General features: G+C 41.4%; 1 protein-coding gene across 1 annotated transcript; it reads left to right on the top strand.

The window, feature by feature from the left end:
- The first annotated feature begins 1,220 nt into the window (after positions 1 to 1,220).
- LOC139742507 (uncharacterized) lies at positions 1,221 to 25,049 on the top strand. The gene is made up of 15 exons (XM_071653042.1): positions 1,221 to 1,348; positions 5,169 to 5,872; positions 6,335 to 6,446; positions 8,749 to 8,890; positions 9,286 to 9,426; positions 10,800 to 10,908; positions 13,574 to 13,684; positions 14,622 to 14,919; positions 15,671 to 16,153; positions 17,618 to 17,808; positions 18,397 to 18,579; positions 20,901 to 21,335; positions 21,845 to 22,700; positions 23,669 to 23,773; positions 24,706 to 25,049. The coding sequence occupies exons 2-15, from the start codon at positions 5,282 to 5,284 to the stop codon at positions 25,047 to 25,049; spliced, it is 4,101 nt and encodes a 1,366-aa protein (XP_071509143.1). The 5' UTR covers positions 1,221 to 1,348; positions 5,169 to 5,281.
- The last annotated feature ends 1,229 nt before the right edge of the window (positions 25,050 to 26,278 follow it).

The following is a 26,278-nucleotide window of genomic DNA, read 5'->3' as shown; positions in this document are numbered from 1 at the left end:
TTAAGAAGGCTGGGACGGTGTGTGCAATGTGGGACTGATGGTGTGTGCATAGGCACCACTCACCCACACACGTTCACGGCAAATTGTACCTCTATGCAGGCGCATCTTGTCTTTTTTCGACCTCTTTGAAAAGCTCTCGTAGAAAAGATGTGAAATTAAAGGCCTGCTTGTTGTCTGCCATCATGCAGAGACTTCAAGTATGAAAGAGGATGGTTTATCAGAAGTCACCCACAGGTGACAAGATGAGAGTGTGGTGTCCATACCATCAAGGGGAAACCACTTCATCTCGCAAAACCTGTGGTTCTTTGTTGCTCTAAATGGCAACTCATTGTAGTGAAAGATCATGGAATACCCCCCCCCCCCCCACACACACACACACAAACAAACACACACAAAAGACATGTGTGACTTTTCAGCTAGAAATATCTCTGTTTTTAGTAATTAGGCATGAGAGCAGTCCCTTTTATTATTATCAGAGGTTAACATGATTATATATGGAGCATGAAATCCAACATAGCAATAGATAAAAGATTCTATTAGCTCACTTCTTTGCTTGCAGTTTACATAAGTTTTTCACACTGAGATGCTACAATGATACAAAATGTTTACATCAATTGCTACTTCCAAATAACAGAGATGTTGCTAGGGAAGTCATTACAGATATGTCACTACATCGTATGTCTATGCCATGCTGAATTACATGTTCTATTATCATAAAGTGTGTACAGTGTGTGAAGGGACACAATGCTTCAGTGGTATGTCATTTATAGTTATTGTTGTACATGTGGTATATTTCATGACGTTTTTATTTTTGTAAGTCAGCAGATGTATGCAAAATGAACAACTCGCAAAAATATTGCCTCCCTTAACACACATGTACGGTTAGGTGGGCAATCATTAACATTTCTCTTGAAAAGTTATATTATTCGTTTCTTCTTTCCTTTAATGTGGTTTCTCCAGTGCCAAATCAACCACTTGCTAAATTGTTTAAGAGGTTTCAGTGTGCAAAAATAGCATACTTGTGAAATTATGGCATATACAGTGATTTACCATTAAAAAAAAATGATATTTCAAAGCTTGTCAGTACTGCACCTTCCCTCCTCTGTCGGTCGCTCGTGATGCGTCAAATTTCATCTTTTTGAAGAGAAATAACAACTAAAGTTTAAAAAGATACCGTCATCCATTGTCCATTCTCTTTTCTCTTATTTGTAGGGACAAATGCTCAAGGATCTTGGGTGGACCCGAGGTTGACATGGCCGGACTCACCTGTACATAGAAGAATATGCAAAACCAATTTCCCATCGATCCATGCGTCCAAGTAGAGCATGCCAGATATCTTGATAGAATGGCAAGTATGCAATAACTTCTTCTCCCACGTAGTATGACAGCAGCGTAAAAAAAAACTAAAATTCCACTATTTTACCATGCCTTGGAGATTTATGGGACTCGATGTATACACTTAATTAAAATACACTAATGGTATTATATGCATTACTGCACAGTGATTCTGAAAGAAAAGATTTGGGCTGTGGGGTCAAAGGTCAAGTGAAAATATTAAAATGTCACAATTTTTCCCCCATATTTTGAAAATATCTTTCAATAGTATTGTCATGAAAATTGGATAGTATCATAAAAAGGCAAAGGTCAAAGGTCAACTAAAAGCTCAAATTCCCAAGTACTTGCCCTCTGAAACAATTCAGCCATCCAAATGAAACCTGGTTCAAGGAATGTAAACACTCAGCACATTTGTAGTCGTGCCCACCTTTTGAACATGTCATTCCAGATTTTTGCCAATCATGTCAAACCATCATCTCGCATTGTCAGGATGTACTGTAGAGCTATTAGGAGAACAATGCAATATGGTGGAGGCATACCAGTTACCATAGCAACATTTCTAGTTAATTGTGGTCTTATATAGATCGAGAGATGCCAACTGTTACTTATTTTGCAGTATTTTGTACTGTTTGTTGCCCAAAAAAAATGCAGGTTACATTAAAAATATATATATTACACAATATTATTTTGTATCCCAAATTGTGTAGCTACACACGACTATTGCTTAAAAGGTACAAATACTGTTTTTCTGCCAAAATACACCTTTCAAGCCCTCAGAGTACTGTAGTGTTGTTTACAAGGTTGGCATCCCTGTAGATCAGTACTTGAACTTTATCAAGACGCTTTCCGCACTACAGGCATACACACCCAATACCTCCTGTGGGATTTATTCTAGCTAAGCTTTTAAAGTATCTAGCTTACTTGAATGATATCAAAGAGAAATTGAGAACTAGAGTTCTTGTAATATGTTGTTGTTATACAATGTATGATCATCGTACTCAGAGCATTAAGCTGTGTGCTGTATGATGTGTTGTTCATTTCAAGTACTGGATTAGAGGCCTAAATTAGCTCATTATTTGATAATTCAAGCAAAGCCTTTTAGACATTTTGCTAAAAGTATATGTCTTGGGAATGAAAAATAAAAATTGTGCTCTTATCTAGAGCAGCCTGATTATGATGTCCAATATAACCATGTCTAACTATTACTCTCTTTGAAATTATGTTGTATATCACCCTCCTCATCAAAAGTGTTGTTAAGGTTGGACATAGGAGGAGAATGTCATTGAAATCTAAATTGTTGTTGTCCCTGGTTTGTTTGTTTGTTCATTTGTTTTTAGAAAACATTGCTATTGGCCATATGAGCATTCTGTACTACTTAGCAATGTTAAAAGTTGGACATAAGAGCAAAATGCCATTGAAATTTAAATTGCTGTTGTCCCTGGTTGGTTTGTTTGTTCATTTGTTTTTAGGAAGCATCGCTATTGGCCGTATGAGCATATTATGCAAATTAGTATCTGTACTAATAAGCAATGATAGGCAGTGATGTCATGATGACAAGCCTGCCACTGACCTGCCCACTAATCTGTGCTACTTTTCTCCTCTGTTCGATCAAACTTTAAAACAGTAGGTTATCTATTTCATTGAATAACTGTAGGGTAGCACAAATATAGCATTGGTGACTTATTATGATGTAGGGATTGTAGTCGCTAAATGCTGAATTAATTACCAAAATCATAATTTATATAATATTGTCACATTCAAACCAATGAGAGAGTTGCTAGGTGATGAAATATTCACTTCATTTAATTTGCATATGTAGTTGTGACTATTTCATGAAAACATTAAAACTTCAAATTTCCGGAACTTTTTTTTCACTTCATGTGTGCAATTTCGATCGAAATTCACAATTGTTTGTTAAATTGCAATCTGTTATATGAAAGTCTATGTGAATGGAATGGAGTGGAATTTCACCTTAAAAAGCTCAAACCAAGAATGATAAAGGTCACAGCACTTCATTATGATGAAATGATGCTTCAGAAGAGGAAGGTGTCTCTCTGATGTTTGTGTGGTAAAAAACCCACACTACAGTCTGCCATCTCACTTCAGGAAGAATAATTAAATGTGCAATATCAGGGCTTCATTTTCAGCAATAAAGGGATTTGAGATATTTATAGCAGACATGAATTCAGCACGCCATGTGCCCTGTAAGCTGATCTGCTGATGTTGCACTTCATGAGGGAGGGTTTTGTTTTGTTTTGTTTTGTTTTTGTCCCTGTTTCTCAACATCATACAGGTTTGATTTAATTTGTCAGTTCTGGCGATACTCGGTCTCAGGAGCTGCTAGCAAAAGCTGATCCGCTGGAGACCCCGTTTGTGGTTAAACCTTGTTCTAGCAAATCAGCGCAACCAGGCAGGCCTAATGGAAATGAAATGAGTGGCTTGGGTGGCGAAAATACCCTTATGGACACACAGAGAGTTAATCCCGTATTGTACTAGGAGGCATTGTGTGTATGCCATGGATTTGGGTTTTGCTTTGTTTTGTTTTTCTTTTTTAGTAAAAAGCAGCTTCCAGATTCTTTAACCAGCTACCTCTGTATGCATAGATTAAAACTAGATAGAATCAGGTAGTATTAGAACTGTAATCAATGAGATTGTGGTCCAAACCAAACTGAGGAGTAAAAGAATCATGTCATGTTACTCTGATGACGCAAGCAAGAAGATGGGGGCAGAGATGTTGGAAAACCAGTCAGGTCCATCCATGTGACACATCTCAAAGCCTCATGTCTATTCATGTTCGACACTACTTGTTCAGCGAGCACTTCCCTTAATGTGCTGTTTAAAAATGTGAAATAAGATTCTCAACTGGAACTGCATAGATATATGTGACCCGCCACAACAAAAGGATCCGAAAGTTGCTGACGCATGAGCTGAAAAAATTGAGTTTTAAGTCAGATCATCAAAATCGGTCAAAACCATTGAATTTCTGTTTTTGGTGTAATTTTGTAGTCTAATGTATCGTCTATCATCTGCCGAAATTATGAAGCTCCATGATCAAGGAAAGGCAAGAAATTAGCATTTTCTGGGCCATTATTTTCCAACTTTCAACGGAACAGAGACGTGTCCGAAGATTTGGATTTAGCGCCGCACATAGACTCCACCCCTAGCAACGAGGGAGTGATCATGCATAGACTGCTGGCACTAAGCTTGAATGAACATCACGGAGGTTGCTAGGAGCATAATTATCTTCTATTGTCAAGAGTTGAAAACTGTCTTTCCTCCCCTTGATCACGATTGTGTCGGAAGGAAAACTTTAAAGGCGGTTTTCTCGAAATGCTCATTTCCTGAACTGTTCGACATGCTCTAATAAAATCATCAATATCTCCACAACCGAGTATTTCTAGGAGTCGTGTTATATGTGGATGATATTAAAGTAGAAGAGTAAGGGAATAATATCATGTCATTTTCAGAAAATCGAGCTCCCCTGACTTTCGGATCCTTTTGTTGTTGCGGGTCACATATACATGTACAGTCTTCACCTGATGATCGGAAACCGCTTTAGAGGACAAAGACAAAGACAAATTATTATTTGTCTGCATGATAAGACTGAAGAAAACAATTTAGTTCTACAACAGACTCTGTATTCTCTTCTTGAATTGTTAGGACTTTTATGTTGTGTACATTCAGGGCGACTAAACACGAATGTAGGATTACTTTGAATGATGCTATCAATCTTGAATTATTTTTGTAATAGTTTTGTACTTTGCCCACAAGCATGAAATAGATAAGGAGTGAGTCTAACATTCATCACTCCTTGTTTGTATTTTTGCTTCCAGATGCCTGAATATATTGAACATAAGCAAGGGCCAGTGCTGTAGGATCAATACCAAGGTACAGCTACCACAACCAAAAAAAGGAAGGAAGGGGGGAAAAGAATATCTCAGCGACTATGGATCCAAAAATCAGTATAGGAGAAAAGAATGGCAAGGAGAAAGTGCCCGATGTGCCCCATGAGGTCACAGAGATACGCATCGATGCACCGGACGCGAACTTCAAGTCGGAGACAGGTAAGCAGGCGGATCCCAAACCTGCCGGTGCCAAGAACAATGACCTGAAGAAGCAGGACAGTAAGAGGAATGCCATGCTGACTAAGAAAAACTCATTTGATAAATCCCAGGATGGGGAAAAAGGGAAGGAGGGGAACGGGAAGGGGCGTCTCCGCAAGGAACGCTCCTTCGAGTCAACAAAAAAGGACTCCCCGGGCGGGAAGAATTCTGACGGGCAGGGCAACAATAAGAAACATGACTGTTCCAGCAAGGTTGGAGGTGGGCGCAACCCCAAGCTGGGCCGGCGGATGGGGTCAGAGGAGGGGGTCAAGTCGGAGGGTGAAGGGATGCCACGGGTGCGCAGGCAAGCAAGCCAGGAGGAGGCAGAGACCCCCTCTAGGCGGAGGGCCAACGCCAAGAAGTTTCTGCTGCGGAGTCAGCCAGTTTCAGATGACATGTCACCACCGTCTACACCTGAACTCAACTTTGGTGAGGTAAGAACCTGCTGATATGTAGGAAGAGGAGAGTTGATGACTTTTCCATTGTCCAGTTTTCCCTGTTTTTCTTTGCTTGTTTGTTGATTGTTTACAGAAAGGGCAATCTGTTTTTCTTTGCTTGTTTGTTGATTGTTTACAGAAAGGGCAATCTGTCATTTATAAGGAATTACAATCAGGTTCATTCCCTCAGAATTATTCGCTATTTGCCGTACATTTGCAAATCAACTGGTAATCAAGTAATATCCATCCATGTGTGCCATTTTGATAGATACATGTACTCCACTACGTCGTGATGCTGTCAAAATGGCATAAAGATTAAACATATAAACTGATTGATGTCTTGTATTCCATACAAATTAAGCTTCTCTCCTTGTGTTGGTTTAAACGTGTAAGCTAACAGTACTTTTTGTTTTAATTTTACGCTCATCCCACGTGACCCTGTCTTGTTCCTTCTCCTAGGATGACAAGAGGATACGAAGGCTGCCTCACCAGCTGAGTGGTGAGACGCCGTCGAATCGAGTGCACAAGCAGGGCAGTCTGGAGGCTCGTAGCGAGCCAGCGCTATCAAGAGGTGACAACATGAGATCTATGTTTGTTTGGGTGTATTCATGGGGGGGGGGGGGGGGAGTGGGGATGCTGGATGGGGGATGGGGAAAAAGAGAGAGGATTCAAGTTTGGGGTGGAGAATGAGGAGCGGAATGGAGAGGAGGGATTTAGGATGGGGATGGGGAATGGCGGTGAGGGAGGGATAGGGAGAGGGTTAGGATGTGATGGTATCACTAGACCCTTTGCTCCACTCCCAGATTTGGAGAGGAGAGATTAGTGAAGAGAGGGATAGGGAATGGGCTGGGGGATGGTGAGGGAGATGGGGAGGGGGAAGGGGAGGGGTGATGGAGGAGGAGGGCTGAGTTAGAAGATGTGAGCGGCAGGGAGAGGGTTAGCATGTGATGGTATCACTAGACCTTTTGCTCCCAGGCTTGTTGTGATCGGGTCAGGTTCATGTAGATGATGGGAGAGGGAGGGGAGGGGTTGGAGAAGGAGTAGAGAAAGAGCTTAGGTTGCATGAGATGAGGAAGAGGAGAAGAACCAAGAGGTGATTAATTGACTGCAGGCTGGTTATAGGAAAACCGGCACCATTCAAGATAGTTACTTCCTGGCTCGACTTTCACTAGCAATTCAAGGGAAGGCAGAAAGGGCCCGGAGGCACACTGAAGTGGTGTCACTGTGATTAATTTTTCTTCTTTTTTTCCAAAGGAATGGTCAATTGACCTGCTGGAATCAAATAATTCACTCCTAGGTATGAAACTGCCAGATATGGAAACATTCTCATTCTGAAGAGATTTAAAAAAAAGCTAAGCATTACAACTACCCACAGCTCGTGATCAGCATCTCTCTACCCTGCATTTTCGGAAATTTTGATATCATCATCTTTCTTTTTTTTTCACTGTTTTCTTATTTCTTGTCGATGGTACATCCTTTGATGAGTTTCTGGATTTCTTCAGCTTGCTCTATCTATCTATCTATCTATCTATCTATCTATCTATCTATCTATCTATCTATCTCTCTATCTATCTATTCATCTATCTATCTATCTATCTATTTATCTATCTATCTATCTATCTATCTATCTATCTATCTATCTATCTTTCCATATTTATTGATCTTGTCTCCCTCTCTTTGCTCTGTCATTTCCATTTTTGCCCCACCCATGTGTATCCTCCAAAGGCTGTGCATGAACATGCTTTCTTGACCTATTTTCGAATGCCTCCATGCTGAGGGGGTTGAAGGGGCATTCAGCTTGTGGGGCGTCCGCCTAGATTCATGGTGGATATATCATAATTCAAGGAGTTATGATGAAATAAATGATCTGATTTTCATCAGGCTTTGTGCAAGGATGAAATGTGACAAGGTAGATAAGGGAGTTTGTGTTTGAGTGTGTATGTGTGTTTGTGTGGGTGTTTTTTAATTTATGGCTAGGATCATAGGATCCCAATTTTTTTATGTTCTCATTAAACTTGGTATATGAGTATAGTATGAAATGTTCATTCACTGATGACATTTTGGGCAAATTCTGGTGAACGTATCCGGGGTCAGATAGTGATCAAGGTCAGATTCTGACATTTCAATGTTTATGATTCCAGTACTACTAGGGATGACGTAGATTGTGTCACTTTATTAATTGGATTTTGGGCAAATCTCAAAGGGGCAGAATCTGATGAAGGTCAGAGGTTTATCTCAAATTGTTACATTTTGTTTGTATGTCCTATGCTTAAGAGGTAATCTGTGCTATTTTAGGGGTTTCATGTCATTAACTGGCTATTAGGACATTCTTTAATATCACAGGGCAGTTGATTTATCATGTTTCGCACAAATTATAGAGTGGAGGGGGTGGCTCTTGGGATTAGATGTGAACATGTATTTGCAGTCCCCCACATTCAGAATTTTCCTCAGTCTTGCGTCATAACAACTAGCATATGATGCTGAATCAGATGACTTTATATATACATTCAAATCACACCATACCCTCCCATCAAAGATAATGCAGTTGTGATGAAGAGCAAATGTGTGCAACGGATAGCATTGTCTCATTTGGGAGACTCGTGACTCTGGGGGAAACAGACGACTCGATGTGTGAGCAGTGACAGCTACTCTGCAAGAGTATATTTATGTTGTATATTTTCGTCTCTGTTCAACAAATGTTTGGGTTATGAGAGTGCACTACATTTGTTCTTTCTCATTAAGAGAAAGCTTAATTTGCATAATAATACTTTTCTTGTCTCCATCTGTGTACACTGTTTGTGGAGAATTGAGATCTTCTAAAGACACCGCACACTCAATTGATGTCTGTACTTTATATTTCCGTGCCTCCCCAGAGCCCAGCCAGGAGAGGGAAATCTACACAGATTCCAGTGGGGTGGACCTCCACCAGTTCATCGTGGACACCCTGCAGAAAGCCAATGACCGCACAATGCTGCTCAAACTGGAGAACGAACTCACCAGGTTCATTCAGTCCGAGTGAGTGTATCCCTTATCTCAAAGCTGTTGCCCATTGTAATATCAAGGAGTGAAGAAGAGTAGCGGCTCCACCTAATTGAGCTAGTGCTTGCTTTGGTTTGTTCGGGAAACCATTCTAGGCCAATACTAGTAGTTCCACATGCTCAGATGTGTGAAGAGGTTCTTCAATTTTCTCACTGTGCCATATTAATTTTCTTTGCCTTTTATTCTTATATTTCACATTTAAATTCAAAGCTGATGGTACAATGATATTTAAGACCAAAATCTCAGAAATAATGTATCCAACTATTTTTTTTTTTTTTTTTTTTTTTAGCTCAGCCAGTAAAGGCGGGGTTCTCAGTCACTTGCATACACAGAGATTATCATCAGAATGTAAATCTTTGTTTCATCTGCAGCGAACACATGCTAAAGTTCCCCTCCATGACATCATACCACCGGATGATCGTCCACCGTGTTGCCGCCTACTTTGGCCTTGACCACAATGTTGACCAATCAGGGAAAGCAGTGGTTGTGAACAAAACGCCAAACACAAGAATGTGAGTTGCGCCATGAAGAGGCGTCCTTGTCTTGGCTCACCATTTGGGCTGTCGTTGATTTCATTTTCCGTTAGTATATTTAGCCAAAATGTATTCATACCATACCTCAGGATTTCCAGTTGGTGAGACTTAACAAGCCAGTGGCACAGAACAGAAAAGCTATGCCCGTTTGACAACCCTTGGATGTAAATATGTTTTTCTTTTTCTCCCATTCCACCTCAAAGTCTGTCGCATAAATCTCGTCCCGCCAGGCAATTTGCAGATGGCAGGGGAGATGAATCACAATTATTTTGATAAGTCATAAACATTCATCAGAGCATGGCAGTAAATCTTGCGCGAACATGGAAATGTGTGGCCGTGTTACTGATTCTGCACAAATTGCATGTTATCCTCGGCTGCCTGTAAATCAAAAAATACCATCATTTCATATCATTGTGCCAACTAGTAGGGCTTCATCGAGCTGATCAGACTAACGTTTTGCTAATCTGGGGAAATTTGTGCCCACTTTGCCAGCTGACACTGTAAATGTCATGGTATTTGAAGTTTGTCAGTATACCTAAACTACAGATGGAATTCTGCAATGAATTATTCCTCTACGCTGCAGTTTGTCAACTTATCAATGAGAATTTGATTTCAGTAGTCATGATATGCAATTTATGTAGACCCCAACCATGAAGTATGTGGATGCAAACCTAGATAGGTAAGCATTCCAAATTCCAGAATAGATTTAGGACACTGTTTCTGTAATCATAGCAATCTAATATCAGAATATGACATTCAACTTGGCTTGTTTAGATTGTGATTGATTTGAATGGATGTTTTTTCATGAGTGAACAGTTTACAGCAAGGTACCACAAAGGCAGGTTGTATCCTCTTCTGTGAGCTCAAACAGCGATTGTAGTTTTACCTGGATTAAGAAAATCAAACTTGTATTTTGTTGAAATGATTTGACAAAAATACTGTACGAATAATGAAACTTTTGTTTCGAAAATGTGTTGTAATGACAGTCACATTTATTCATCCACCTCAGTATCATAATGTTGCATTGTGCAAATATGAACTAGAGCAGATTCATTGGAATAAAGATAAAAGTATGAGTGTAGTTTTAACCAAAACTTCAAGAAATTTTCATCAAACTTCACCACTGTGTACTACTAATGTGTTTGCAGTCACTGAATCCACATGTACATTTGAGTTAAATTCCCTTTAATAGAGCCAACCTTTCAGATGTTAGTCCAACTTTCCTGGAATTTTCTCTTGTGCATCAGCGACTTTATTTTGTGTGAAATATCTTTTTGTTTTGGGGTCAATTCACTATTTTTTTTGTATGACTGCTGTGATAAATGAAGCTGAAATCTCTCGCCCTCTCGTAGACCTGAGCAGAAATTCAGAGAGCACATCAGAGAAGAGCCGATGGAGAGTACGGCCAAGAAGATCCTGAAGAGAGACAACACGACCAGCTTCGATGACAAGGATGAAGAGGTAGGATGAGTTTGGTTGATCCTTGACCTCTTCAGTAACTTAGGAGGATGGGGGTGATATAAAGTTCAAAGTTCATAATGGTGTAACTTTAACTCCTACCCTGTCTTATGGCAGAATTCAGAGTATTTTTCTGATCACCCCTGGAAGAGGCATTATATCACCTGTGTCGATGCCATTTCATAAGCTCGTGTACAATATTTGCATATAAGGACATAAATTCCTTTTGTTTGGAAAATGTAACATGGACACATACATTTCATTCGTGCGGGGGGGGGGGGAGCTTTCTTTTTCAAAGGTATAAAGGCACAGTGAATCTCATTACAATATTTCATTTTTATTAAACAGTCAACAGAGCATACTTTGATGATCTGTTTTGAAATTATGACTCCCATTGCGAACAGAGAGTAGATAGATTATTTGATAGCACAAAATATCAAAACATAATGAAAGAAATACAGGATGGCACTCTTATACTCCTCTGAGAGAGAGAGAGATATGATCCCGCATCCAGATAGAGAAGAAAGCACATTAAGAGTACCGTAATCTAATAGCAGATATTTGTGAGCATTTTCAGAGTTTCTGTCAAATTCTATATTGGGAGAATCATGCAGTAAAAAGGGGATTTCTTAGGCATACAAAATTAGTCTTTCATTACTGAAATGAAATAAGAGCCCCCCCCCCCCCCCCATAAGATATGATAATAGCAATAGCTAAATGCAACAACAACAACACACTAACAAATATAAAGACCTAACATTTCAGAACAATGGGACAGATCAGCATATGAATGACACTCTCTCTATTAAGTTGAGCATCAAATATAGCACTTGGTCTTGTTGCCTGAAATTAAGGACCCAGTCAGATGATTACATTGCCCATGGATAACTGCTCTTTTCACTAATTGGATAATCATTTATACATTTCATTTCAAGGCAGTAAAAGACTCTTTCGCATCAAAAAGGCGTGCAAGACATATATATTTCATATGTTTTTGAGTACTGTTCTGAAGGGGATGTTCACAAGGGAAAAGTTTCACGTTTATGAAATTCGATGAAGGAGCAATTTGAACTGCTGTGATGCCATGTCAATGTTATGCACTATTCAAAATCATGACTTGTTTACATTTGTTCAGTTTTGCGAAAACCCTGCAGTGATGTTTGTTGCATTGTATAATTTTTTTCTTTATTTTGGAAGTAATAAGCGTGTGCAGGAAACTTTTCTCATGATTCCTGCACAATTTACCTGTAAAATTTGAGCAGAAAGACTAAAAAGTCTGCAGCATTACTGGTGCTTCCTGGTGCTTCTTCCGTTACATTCATGTTTGCCTTTGATTTATATCACACAATTGCAGTGTTGTGTGACACTACAGACCCAAAAAAAAAAAAAAAAAAAAAATCATCTTTTTTTACTGGTGCATGTCTATGCTGTAGTAATGCAGAGTGTAAATTTGTGCATGGATCATATTTGCTTGTGTTCTTATGTGCTGCATGAATTTCTATCTGCAAAAATCATATGCCATTCAATTTTACAGTCTGTACAAAATTAATGTTGAATTTCAGATGCCTTTTTTGTATGAAATCTGTATATTACCATGTTTCCAAACTTAGGACATTCTTCTATGAACTCTGGAGATTTCTGTAAGCTACCTATAGCATGCTTTATATGGAAAAAATAAATAAATAAAGGAGGATTAGTGGACCAAATTTCTCTGCCCAGAGAAGATCGACCTTGAAAGCTTTAATTTGTGTAGAAGGGCCTACATCTCCTTTCACTATTCTTTTTCTGCATCTAAATGGGGCAGTATTGCTGTTGCATTATGTATTTTAACCACTGACTGTGTATGATGAACTTTACCTCCTCTCCCCCTCCCCCAGAATGAATGTAGTTTTTTGTTCACAATGAGACTGGGTAGACTGATTAGCTAGTACAGTCTATCTGTCAAACCAATCATATACGGGGAAGAAAAATTGACAAGCTTCTAGGCTCAAGCATAGATTTTGTTTATGTGCTCCTTTCTTCTGTTTGACATATGCTCATCAACTGTGGCATATGAAAGTAAAATGACTGGGTTATTGATGAGATCAGGTACATTGATAGCTTGTCCTTCAGTACCAAGAATTAATATGATATCTGAGCAACACACGATTAGGGTATGTTTGGTTACGACCTTGAACATTTGTGGTTTAGGTATATTGTGGTGTTCAAAGAATTCAGCCGACATCGCAATGTCACATGTGTAAATTTCTTTTTCTGACTTGTTAGAAGAAAAAAAAAAAGGAAAATGATGTCAGAAATCTTATGCTCACAGAGAATCATTGTGAAGCACACACGACGTCTTGTTCCACTTGGCTATGCTGTAAAAGCTGGCAGTCATGTATGGAAAGCCAAGTGTGCCCCTCTCACTTCAGAAAATTCTTCAGCAGCCGTTTCAACTATGCTTTGATTTCTCCTCAGATTCAGGTTGCCATGACCTTGATTGGTGTTTAATTGCATGGCCACTAAATAGTGATGATTCATATCCCTTTCTTGTCCTCTCTCCTTTTTTTTTTTTTTTTTTTTTTTTTTACTCAAGTTGCCTTGTTTTTATCATTTGATTTCTCCTTTTCATTTCCGATTTTTTTTTTCCGTTCCATTTTTATTTGTTTTTCTGGATGTGTTCTTATAGGGCCAAGATAAGGGCGATTTAAAAGACGAAAAACGAAGCAAGTCCTTTGAAGAGAGGCATGAGGAGTATGAGAGGGCGAGAGCCAGAATATTTAACCAAGAGGTAACTACGGTACGTTTACGCTAGATCCGTGTCAAACAGTATGCCTGTCACACGTTCACAGACCCTGTGCAGAGAATTTCACTTGTAATGTCTAATATCCGACTTTACAGTAGTGGTACCCCTTTATCAGTTCATCAGTTTGTCTTTCGTGATTTCACTCGGCATGGGAACACATAAATCTCTTTGTTTGAATAGAAATCAGGAGAAATAGAAATATATAATTCCAGTTCCCATTTCAATCAAATCATTCCAGCACATGCTAGGAAACCATTCATGCCTGAAGACACTCATGTGATTATAGCCTTGTGGCCCTGTCAGGTTACAGGCATTTTGATTGACCCATGTACTCTGCTGCCCCTGTTAATCCGATGAGAAAATGTGCTATACACTTTCAGAGGCCTTTATGGAATTTTACCGTGAACTTGTGATATCTCTTTGCCATAAGCTTTGATGTTTTGAGTAATGTGCATGTCATGTCTTGAGGTTAAATGTCACAACTTTTGCCTGTTCTGTGTGTGTATGTAACCGTCAAACCTTTGTATCAATCGTCAAGTCGGTATTATTGCAGTTAATGGTGTTGGCAGTGCATGTCATGTGGCAACCACTCTATCAGTGCAAGCATGTACCACTATCCACATGTCTGGAGCTCCACTTGCAACCACTTGTTGACTTTGTGTGAGTGCAGTTGTCACCAGCATGTCCAACATTTGGCATAGGGTGTTGTGTATTTGCATATATATGTCATCTGTCAGCCAAGCACGGAATATATAAGTCTTAGGAATGTTAACATGCCAACTTGAAAGGAGTACCCACTCTACATCTACACTATAGTGATACTACTGTTTGGAAGGGGAGGCTTGTCCTAAATACTGATACAGTAAACCTGCGTATGTGTTTATACGAAAGAGGCTATAATGTTATTCCCCTCCCTGTGACCGCCTTGCAGGAGTGCCTGACAGTGGAGCCACCTCCCAGCCGACCAAAGAGTATCCTGCAGGCCACCAGCCGGCAGAACAGCGGCACATCAGACGACTCCTCCTCCTCCCACTGGCAGAAGGACCGGCCGTGGAGCAGCGTGGACTCCAGCGGGTCCGAGCGGCCGTCCATCCCAGCGGTCACCAAGGCCAGCAGCTTCGCCGGCAGCCTGTCCCACAAGCTGCTGCTGCGGAACGACAGCAGCGCCAGCAGCCGGAGTAGCTCCAGCCTCGGCAGCCGCGGAAGCCTGGGCAAGCTGCACCCCATGGGTGAGTGAGTGGCAGGAGAGAACCTGCGTGACGAGGTACAAGGCTGAACTGCCTCCCAAGACCCAAGTTGTATCCCTCAGGCACTGATGCTACTCTGACGCTGTCATCAAACAAAACTTTTATGGTCTACACTTGTAATGTATGTCTGTTTTTATGTATGGCATCAAAAGGTCCTTCCTATCAGCTGCAAAACTTGCGTGCAGTGTTCAGTTTGTTTACCTGTTAGTGTAAAGTCTGTTATTTTTTGCACAAAGATATTTTCTTGAATAAGAAGGTCACAGACATTTTCACAAGATGTTTTCTTTGTGATTTGACACTGAGGGTATCAGTGCACGCAACTTTTTCTGTGTACATAGCAATAGTTTTGCATGTTGTTGAATTTGCAGCCCAACAGAGATTCGCGAAATTTGAGAAAATTAAATCCTCTCAAAAATAACAGCTTTTAAAGTATTTCTTTTACACTCACTCCCCCAACCGGAATAATAAAAAGGTGTGCACAAATTATTTTGTCAAGAGATCAAAATCAAATTGAATAGCAGTACCTTTCACTGTCTGCAGGTCAGAGCAATGTTTCAAAACATACATTATGTTTTATAGAAAAAATAGAACAGAGTGTTGTGCAGTAAAATGTCAGCATAGTTTATTGTAAGTCATTTGCCATGTGCGGTACTGCTGAATTTGGAGACTTGTTTGAGATGTAGTGTATTATGATATGTTTGCTGTCACACTCGCTGGTGTGCTTTGTTCACAGACTCAGTGGACCGCGGTGCCACAAGCCCCCACGGCCAAGTGCGAAGCTTCGTCTCCCCTTATCCCCCCTACCAGCCCACTCTAGGCCCCATTAGCCAGGCCCCTGCCCCCTCTCAGCTGCAGCAGCAGCCACCCCTGCCCTACTCCTCCCAGCCTTCCCTCCAGCAGGGCCCACAGGTCACGTGGACCAGTGCATTCCCCCTCAGCGTCGGGGCCCAGGCCTACCAGACCCAGCCGCAGCTGCTGCCCCTGGCCACCCAGCAGCAACAGCAACAGCAACAGCAGCAGCAGCAACAACAGCAGCAACAACAACAGCACCAGGGCCAGAGTGGGCAACCTCACACGCACGCTGGGGTACCCCTCATAGTACAGCAGGGCGCACTGCCTCAACACGCGGGACCTGGCATCGGCCAACCAGTTCTGTTTGCTACATCCAATATAGAGAATGTTCCCCCTGGCAGCGTGATCATCAACCCACAGACTGGTGAGAATTGTGTAGCTACTGTATACGCTATATATTTCGCAGGGGTTTTATTTTCGCGAATTTCGCGAGTCGGGAGCTATTCGCGAATTTAACAACATGCGAAAATATTACCTTCCAAAATGAATCCCTTGCCTTGATGATACGAAAATTTCAGTACTAGTAGTATACCATGTCATGGCTTACCGAACAGACTATATACTGTACTGGCTAAGCTTGTTTACGTACATATAGCACGTCCACGTCTACTTACGAATACTGTAGAGAGCCAATCCATTATCGCAAGGGGACCACTCGTCAGAAATCTAGCGCGATGGACTTAACCACTTAAAACTTACTAGTTAGTAGAGTTTGGTAAGTTTTTTTCATGCAGTGTATAACTAGTATCATTCTTATTTGCTAGTAAGTTGAAAATTCACACTTTCTTTGCCACTTCATATTTTCTCTGGTCCCCCAATCGCGAATTTAACCACTCGCGAAAATGTGTGACAGCGGCAATTCGCGAAAATTTATGTACGCGAAAATTATAGCGTATACAGTATGTGTTCAGATAACGATTAGGACTTTTTAATTTCAAAGAGCATTGCTCGTAGATGACTTCATAATAACAGATGAGCACACTGGTGAGGATTGTGTAGCAATGTCTTGAGGTAACTTTTAGGATTCTTTAAATTCAAAGAGCAGTGCTTAACAGTGATCTCATGATAGAAGATGTGAGAAAAAATGTTACATTGTTTCGATATGACTTGGCTTCCAGCTACATTTATTTCCCACATCGTTTTTCTTGTGTGTGCGTGTGTTTGTATGTGTATATGTGTGGGGGGTTTTTATATTGTGGGACTCATTTTACACAGAAAAAGTACAACAACATGCTCTGAGATACAATTTCTTAATGGTTTTAAATAGTCTTGATGTTGGCAGACTAGTTATATGACTGTATTCAGGGCTTGACAATTAACTTTTTTCTTTGGTTTCCCATTCGACCAACTAAAATCGGTGAAATTGAATTTTTGATTTTGATGACCTGACAAAAAAATGTAGTGGCCCAAAATAAATGGAAATCGTAAAGATTCGTATTAGATTTTAGCTGCCTGATTGGACCATGAAAAGACGATCTTTTGAAAAGTGTGGTGGCCCACCATTAATTTTTAGTTGCTCCGGGCCACTGCTAATGTTGGGCCCTGCTGTATTTGTTGCTCCGTGCTAATCTGAATAGTTATTATCATTTTCGTTGTATTTGATGATAAGTAGCCTACTTGGATGAGTAGAAAGATAATGGTACAACTTAAAATATTTTCCCCCGTAGGATCGAAAGGGTAGAGATTTTCTTCTGCAAGCAATTTTGTCAAATCCAGTAGATTGCATCTCAAGAAGGCATTTGATAGATTAGTCTGCAGATGATGAAGACCCGAGTCTCGCATGGATCTCCCGACAAATGTTCTTTCCATCTTTTCTTTTTTTTATTAGGCACTCCATTCCTAAACCAAGATGGCACACCCATGGTGGTCCATTCTCCACCCAACTCTCAGACACCCTCGTCCAATCAGCTGCAGCCAAGCGTGTCGGGACACGCCCTCTCAACTCAGACCGCCCAGCAGTTGGCCAATCAGCAGCAGCTTGGAAGCCAGCCGAGCTTAGCGCAGCACAGTCAGGCAATAGTGAGTATTGCTTCGATTGCAGCCTCCCCATACAGGAAATTAAAGTTTCCAGGTTATGTTAGAATTACATGTGTCGTCCAGGTTAGATATGCAGGTTATAGGGATGATTTTGAGTAGAATATTGTAAATCAAAGTGGGAAACCAAGGAAATCAATTGAAACCTGTTTGCATCAAGTAGTGATATCTTTTTGCATTTGTGATGGTGTGAGCAATAGGGTGAGGTAGCGATGCTGAGCGTGATGGTGGTTTGCAGTTTATGAAGATGATATGTCTTATGTTAAGTGGTGGGACTGGTGTTTGGACAAGTAGTCTTTTGATGGTGATATTCGAAAGTCATGTCAGAGAGAAAGGTAAATGAATATTGACAGGGAATAGATTCACACAATATGTAATTATGTACACTTTGTTAGCATGTAAAGTAATCAGTGGAAAAAGGAAGTATCTCCATAATTGTAACTCCTTCACGTGTGATATTGGTCAGATTGTTTAATACTAAAACTCCCTGTAGGAGTGATATTGATGAGAATGAGGAAATTCTGCCCTGGCCCACATCTCTTCCTCACTAACCAACTTTGACTCACAAACCAGGTCTCGTCATCCAATCACCCCACCCTCGGTGGCTTTGGCCAGCCCCTGGGCGGGGCGGCGGGGGGTAGTCCGCTGGGCTACGGACAGAGCCCAGCCCAGGGTTCGATCCACTCCACGTATCAGGGCCAGCACCAGCACCAGCAGCAGCCACAGACTGTCATGGTCCAACACCAGCACTCTGGGGTAGGGGCCTCCCCTCCAGTAGCTAGCTAGCTTCTGCTACCTAGCCTCGCTGTGTCAGTCTTGTCTCATAGTTGTAGTTACAGTTGCAATAGCCACGCTCAAACGTTGCATTTTAGTATCCAACCATGGTCAAATTGTGTACGTTTGTGTGGAAAGTCTGGTGCAACAATTAGATGGCTGTTGTGAAAGTAGTACTCCTTTCTGGTTTCTTGTTACACTGTGTCGATCATGTTGTGTAGTCAAAGAGCAGTCGCTGGTGAAGTGTACGGGTAGTTAGATCTATATATATATATATATCAGAACTTTTCTCAGTGTCTGCACAAAAACCTGTCCTTTGCTCTACTTTGCTGGATTTATCCTAGAAATTCTGCAATTTTACGACTTAGAAACCCAGGTTCAGTTGCCTTGATACTTCCATACGCTACATAGACTTCTCTGTGTAACACATAGCTCCGTTTTTATGTGTATGCAGTGGAGTCCAGTCCAGTTGTCTATGTGCTATGGAATACCAAGTTAAGCTGCTTGCATGCTGTAGATCGTACATTAAATTCCAGAGACACTGCAGACCTAACCCAACCCTCTCCCCCTTTTGGAATCAAAATGGCACACAGTAAATCCTATGTCTATTGTTTCTATCCTTTTTATAGTCCCGAGTTGAGGTTTCTTGATGCTATATAGTCTCAAATTGTCATGAGATGTATATTTGCTGCATCGTCCTAAGCTGTACAGCCTACATCCTGTAGAGTCTGAAGTTAACCTGCCTGTATGCTTGAATCCCCATTATTTGTCTATATGATATGGAATCCCAAGTGTTGATGGGTAAATCTTTTGGGGGGTGGGGGGTCCCCATTGTCGAGCCTTCAATTTCCCTGTGCTGTGGAACCCAATCAAAGTTTCTGTGTTCTAGAGCCTTGTATGCTCTGTATTTAGGCTGTTTTTGAGTCCTGGTAGAGGTCTACCAAGACTGTGAAATGGCAGTTGATTGAAGAGAAAGCGTTGAACTGATAAAACACAAGATGTAGGCTTGATGAGCCGTAGTCATCTTGGTTTAGATGGACTTGAGGTGTTCTATTTGTGGTAGATTCTTCAAAAGAGCAGATTATGTGTTGTAGAATCCTAGTAGCTCTGTAATGACTGTTTAGCGTTCATGCTAGTTTCTGTTCATGTTCTTCCCCCTTGTAGCCTGCCAGTGCTACACTGTATATCCTTGTAACTTTGGCTGCAAAGAATTGATATATTTATATTCTTCTCTTCTCCACTTTCATCATTTAGTACATCACAATGCCTATCTGTGTGCTTGTCATGACTACTGTATACGCCATGTTTTGGGGTTTTTGTTGTTGTTTGTTTTTGTTTTTTTGGGGGGGGTATTTTTATTTTCCCATGTTTGACATGTTGGGTGCTAATTGTGAATTAAACAACTCAAAAAATATATATTCTGATCCTGACATAAATGTGACATGCATGCATACATTTCTCCTTTCATTACCAAGGTACTGTACTTCACGATTGCGAATTTCACCACTCACAAACTTGTCAAAAAGTCCTGATTCGCACAAAATTTGACTAAATGAATAAATGGCATGTACAGTATGATATAATTACGGTATATGGACATTTGCCTGTTACATATAGACTTACCGCTGAAGATCTGTGAGTGCATGGTTTTGATTGCTCTATATTGCTGGACAAATAACTTTCAGACTGTCTCTCCAAGTCACTTTGAGATTGTCACTGGTTTAAATGACCTATGACGTCAAGTTACAGCTTCCATGTGCTGTATGTAACATGCAGAGCGGCTGTGTACACAAGCATGAAATTCATGATAGTAGTATTGTTTTGTAGCATGCTGTCTTTATATTGTTTCTTGTATTTTTTTTGCTCATGTTAACAGTCCTTGTTTTCATTACCATTTGTAGTCATTTATCAATTTATCAGTAATTATTTTATGTGGGTCTTTTTTTTCTTCATAATCCAGATTTTCTTGTTAATGCAAATCAAGGCATATTAATGAAAGTTTAACATTTGATTCTGACCAGTGTTTGCTTGTATTTGCTTGAATTTTTAATCTATCTTCAAATAATTGCTCTTGCTGTTTGGCAACACATTGAAGCACAAAGTGTTTCACAAAATTCTTTGACAATTGGTTTGCAATAATATAGACTGTCACTGAGTGTGTGGATGTAGAATTGTGTCTATGAGCCCAATTTTCTAATTTGCTTTATCTCTGATAAAATGTATCACTCAAATCATTGTTTTTATGTATCAGTTACATTTGTAGGTGACGTTTTGGGGTTGTGTTTGTTCGTTTGTTTGTGCAGGAGTATGCTGATCTGAGCAGCCAACTACAGGGTCTGGCTCTGACTAGGCAGATCTCAGGTGGGGAATCAGAGCCCATTCCTGGGGGTGTAGCAAGTAGCCACCAGCCACTGCCACTTTCCCACCACCAGCAGCCACATCACCAGCCGCCTGGAGGGGCTCAGCAGCCCCCATCACAACCTCCGCAGCTGCCCCACCCGCACCCCCAGCAGCACCCGCCCCTGCTGCAGCTCCAGACACAGCAGGGCATGAACCAGCCCTACATGATCCGCCAGCTGTCTGGAGGACATGGGGGGTCGGGAGGGGGTGCAGGGCTACCCCCGTCCCCACAGGGCATACTCCCCCATGGTCCTGCATCCCAAGCCCCGGCCCCTCATCAAGCTCCTCAGCAACAAGGGGTGGGGCAACAACCAGGCATTCCTCAAGCACATCAGCAGGTGCAGATAAAAATTTGTTTCAAGTTGTGCTGATAGCTTGTGTGTTACTTGTCCTATTGTGTTGTTTAAAATGTGGTGTATACATATATTACATCTAAATTGTGTCATCATATTAACAAAACAAAGTATTTACTTTGTTTGTTAAGCAGTATTTTTTTTTTTGGTGGACCAAATGACAGTATCTTATGTCTAATGGGAAAGGAAAAATAACTGCTGATAGTATTTGATAGCAGCCCTCTGAAAGTGTGCTTGTTAATAAAAAGGAGCCATGAATAATACATTTATCAGATTGCATAGAATATCAGAAAACAGACTTTCTCATCAGGAATAATTGATGTTTTGTTTCGTGAGGACATGAGTTACACTTTTTCTACCCTATACAACTTGACTGCATTGTTGATTTTAAATGTCTGTACCTTTCGTCATTGTCCGACAGCTAGTTGGAATATTCTGCTGTACTCTCCTCCCCTGCTCGTCAATATCTTTATGCTCTTTGTTGATATTGTCAGGTGTTGTACAGTGGTCAGCCTCAACCTGCAGCCTACAGAGCAGCCACGCCCTCTGCCCTCTACAGCCCCCAAGCCGTCCAAGGTGTGCCCCCATCCCAGCCCCATCCCCAGCAGCCTGCACCCACCAGCCAGCCTCCCCAATTAGTGCAGTCAGCTGGCGGTGTCTTATATCCCTCCAACCAACAGGGAGCAGTCAGCACACCCCAGGGCTACTACTCCACCCAGGGGTTCCCCGGGATGGGGGTGATGTCCCCCCAGCAGCCTCCCGGTCAGCAGCCCGGCCAGCCCCAGATTGTGTACCAAGCCCCCATGGACCAGACTTCCTCCACCTCCCATCAGAGTGTACCAGTACTCTACCAGTCCCAACTGCCCCAGGGCGGGAGTACCTCTCACTATGGCCCCACCCTGGCTAGCCCTGGGGAAGTGCCAAGGTCTACCTCACCCAGCTCCCAGTCCATCCACAGCATACCCATGACAGTTGTCAGCCAACAGCAGCAGCAACAACAACAACAGCAGCTTCTAGGACAGGGACCGGGGCTCCTGGGCAGCCAGCGGCCACAGTCCCCGCAGTTTTTGGGGCCAGGTGTGTCCTACTCTCAGTCTGTGCCTTGCACCGGTCCAGGCAGTGTAGCAGGGGCCCCGGGCATGGTGCCCCAAACCATGATGGGCTACAATCCCTTGCACCAGCGGAGAGGGCATGGGCTGGACCAGCAACACGGGGCCAGGCCAAGGGAATTCTATGGTCCAGGTCTCGGGATGGGTGTCGGTATGCTACCTCAGGGGCTGCACAGCCCAGGAACGTCGCCATCACAGAGTCCTGGACCACAACTCCAAAGACCTGGCAGTCAAGACAAAGGTTGGTGCTGAATGACATTTTCTGCTTTTATCCAAGCTCATCAGCACTCCTTTCACTCTGTGCTTTTACCCTATTTTTACCTCCGCCAAGGGAGGATGTTATGTTTTCGTTACCGTTGGTTTGTTTGTTAGTTTGTTTGTTCGTTTGTTTCTTTGTCCGTGTGCAAAATAACTCAAAAAGTTGTGAACGGATTTGGATGAAATTTGCAGGAAAAGTTGAGAATGACACAAGAAACAGATGATTAAATTTTGGTAGTGGTCCAGAAATTTTTATGGGTTTTATGAAGGATTTTCTATATTCTGCCACGTAGGGTCAATGAACTGGGGAGTTCAAGCTTCGCATTTTTGAAGTTTTCATGCGCGCACTAAAGCGCGTGCTCTAGTTTCTGCTGGGGCGAGGCGCACCGCGCATCTGAGGGTTTATGACGTAACAAAGGCTTCTATATTGGGAAATCAGGCGATTTTTCAGGGGTTGGAAATCACTGATCTCTATGGAAGAGCAAGATCATCGGTGGAAAGTAACTGCTTGGCGGAGGTCTGCGCTCTCGGAGTGCTTTTCTAGTTGGCTCTGTTTTCATAAGTGAAGACTTCGCTATCCATAAGAAGCTATGTAATGAGAAAAGGGTTCTGTTGTTCTAGCTATCAATGCATAGAGGGGTACATTAATGCATATAACATACATTCCCTTGTCCACATCACAATCACATCAAATTTTCCATCAAATACGAATTGCTGTGCACCCAGTGAAACTTGGAAATGTGTATATTAAAGAACAAAACAGTCACTTATGAATTTGGATTCTATGTAAATCACGATAATGTGTAGATATCGATCTGACATTGAAGACACATCATCACGTCACGACTCTTCACGTCAAGGTGAGGGATGAACATGAGGGATTGATTTTGATGATGTTATTATTATTATTATTATTATTATTATTATTATTATTATTACCTCCCCACACAGGGATGAGGCCTTCATTAAAGTCAACCAAACAGTCCAAAGCACCGAGGAGACAGCGCAAGGTGCAAGGGGACAGCCTAGTGGTATCAGAGAGTCCGGAAAGCCACGGTAAGACATAGGACACTGGGAACTAGCAAAGGAAATAAAAAACTTCATTATGGGCCTACTGTAGAGCAAGATATTTTTCGCAACATAAATTTTCGAAAATTGGAACACCCAATCTTTTTTGTGGCATGATTTTTTTTGCGAATTGCCACTGGCATTCAATGCACGTAGTGTTGACAGGAACTTTTATGTACATTCTAATTTTGCAAATCTTGACTCTCAGAAAATTTGCAGAATTACAATGCACACAAACATTTCTGGTTTTACAGTATCCAAGAGGACATTGATATCCACATAATTGTATAGCAGTATAGGAGTTTAAGAAGTGAAAAGATTGATTGATTGATTGATTGATGCATAATTAATTTCATTTCTCGATTCTTGCTTAACGTTTGCCCTGAAGAATGCTAGATGATAGGTTTAATGTTGTGTAAATAATTAAAGGAACATTGCAACTCTCATCTATAAGCAGGACTGCAGTGGATTGTTTAAAAGCGTGGACATGATAAAAGTAAAATTATCTACAGTTGGATTTTCTCAGCTTCTGCAGTATCATGCCCCCTTTGAAAAACTGAGATACTTTTCACTTTGTGACAGAAACACCTATTAAAAACCTAGAATCCCGACAATTTCACTATGTACAAACAGTGATGGATTTTGCTGACACAAACGATATATGGATATCATTTGGAAGAAGTGTTAGTCGTTCTGCCATTAACCCATTCAATGTACCAAAAAACCGTCAGAAATCTGGTCAATTTGAAGTTGATTACAGATGGTGGCATACCATTCAAGAGACCAGTGGTATATAGGAAAATGTCTGAATTTCATTTGTGCTTTTCAAAGGTATAAGTGTTATGGATGATACACTCATAGCTCGTCTGAAAATGAACAGCAACTGCAACAGTGTACTCCTTCTTCCTGTGCCTTTGTAGGGTCCGAGATAGTGGAGGTATGTGCCATGTCCCCCGACACCACCTGCGGTAGCCTTCTGACCCACCTGGACGATCTCCTGCGCCACGGGGTGGACCTGCAGTGGCTGCCCAACCACAGCCCACTCTCTCAGGCCCTCAGCACAGGCCAGGTGGACAAATCGGAGCAGTCCGCCAACTACGTGGTGCTGGCAGTGTTCCCGAACAGTGATATGGCGCAGAACGCCCTCTCGAGGCACGTGAACGCCAGCTACTTCCTCAAGACACCGGAGCGGGACTTCTCGGGGCGATTATCTCTGGCCTCCTCCTCCTCCTCCTCCTCCTCCCCCTTGCCTCCTATATCATAACCGCAACCCTCTGTGCATGCATAGGACATTTACATACCATAGTAAAGCGATATTACAAAAATTGTTTAGTTGTTTTTTCCTCTTCACTGTGTGTGTGTAATTTTCTTATCCAGGTTCCATCCATAGTTTGAATAGGTGCCAGTGGCAACTGGTGAACATGAAACCAGCTTCCTTGGCCTCTAGAAATTCTGGTAACTTTAATTCTTCTTCTCACAAACTGATGTTAATCTCCTCTCTAGGTTCTGTAGGGGTCCAAGAAATTGCTAATATTAAATTTTTAAACTGGAGCAGCTTGTATCCCTTGTGTGGTCAAACATTGAGTAGTATCTTCTCCCAGGCCAACTCTGTTGCTGGAATTTTTTCTGCATGGTGAGCAAACTTTCACAGCCATGATATTCCTGAAATACTTTACTTCTTTTAGCCATTTCCCAATGTGATATTTACATGAAGGGATATTATTGAGCAGAAGCTTTGCCAATTTAATGACGTAACATGTGACCAAACAATATTGACTACAGGGGGGTGCTCCATTTTTAACTTTGTATAGTGCGGCCTTCTACCTTGAATTAATGCCGTGACAACTTTGCAGACATAATAGTAGGAGAAAGAAAAAATACCACGCACACAACCATCTGAAATGGCTGAATATGGGTTTTGTACTTTTTTATTAGAAGGATAACATGCTTTTAAATGGTTGGCTGCCATGATTATGTGTTGTTGCCAGCACTCCCCCCAGAGACATAAAGTAACTTCACAGCTGTGTTGCCTAAAGTACACACACACATGTACTAATATAATGTAGGAATGAACTTTTGTTGGTAAGCAGGAGACCTTGTGTTTGTACAAATCGTCATTTGATTCAAGACCATTTTTCATGCATCCTTAAACCCATCATGTGTAACGTGCCTCTTTGATAGCCCTATTCTCTCTTCTTATTTCATCTTTTATTTTTTTCCCTGGAAATTTTCTTAAAAATGACACGTATCTTTCTCTGACTGTGATTAAAGATTGAAGGTTTCACTCTACGCTCTGAATTGTTTGGTATCTGAGACTGTCGGAGCGAACATGTATCTGGCTTGTTTTTCACTGCCTACTCTTGTATAGAAACAAGCATCGCCTATCACTGGACTGAACTTATCAAGTTGCAATACTCATTCTTGTACGTTGGAAAACAGTAGACATTGCTGTAAATTAGTGACGGTACAGTGTAACGATCTGCTTACTCGGTT

The sequence above is a fragment of the Diadema antillarum genome, unplaced genomic scaffold (assembly GCF_040938485.1).
Source record: "Diadema antillarum isolate AM-2024a unplaced genomic scaffold, OU_Dant_1.0 seq00001003_RagTag, whole genome shotgun sequence".
Lineage (NCBI taxonomy): Eukaryota > Metazoa > Echinodermata > Echinoidea > Diadematoida > Diadematidae > Diadema > Diadema antillarum.
The sequence above is the reverse complement of the archived record's forward strand: the minus strand, read 5'-3'. Positions and strand labels throughout refer to the sequence as shown.

Bases quoted from the DNA above. Each gene is read 5' to 3' on its own strand.
- LOC139742507 (XM_071653042.1), top strand. From the start codon at position 5,282: ATGGATCCAAAAATCAGTATAGGAGAAAAGAATGGCAAGGAGAAAGTG. The intron at 8,891-9,285 runs GTGAGTGTATCC...TTTCATCTGCAG, and splicing joins ACCAGGTTCATTCAGTCCGA to CGAACACATGCTAAAGTTCC. The intron at 13,685-14,621 runs GTACGTTTACGC...ACCGCCTTGCAG, and splicing joins TTAACCAAGAGGTAACTACG to GAGTGCCTGACAGTGGAGCC.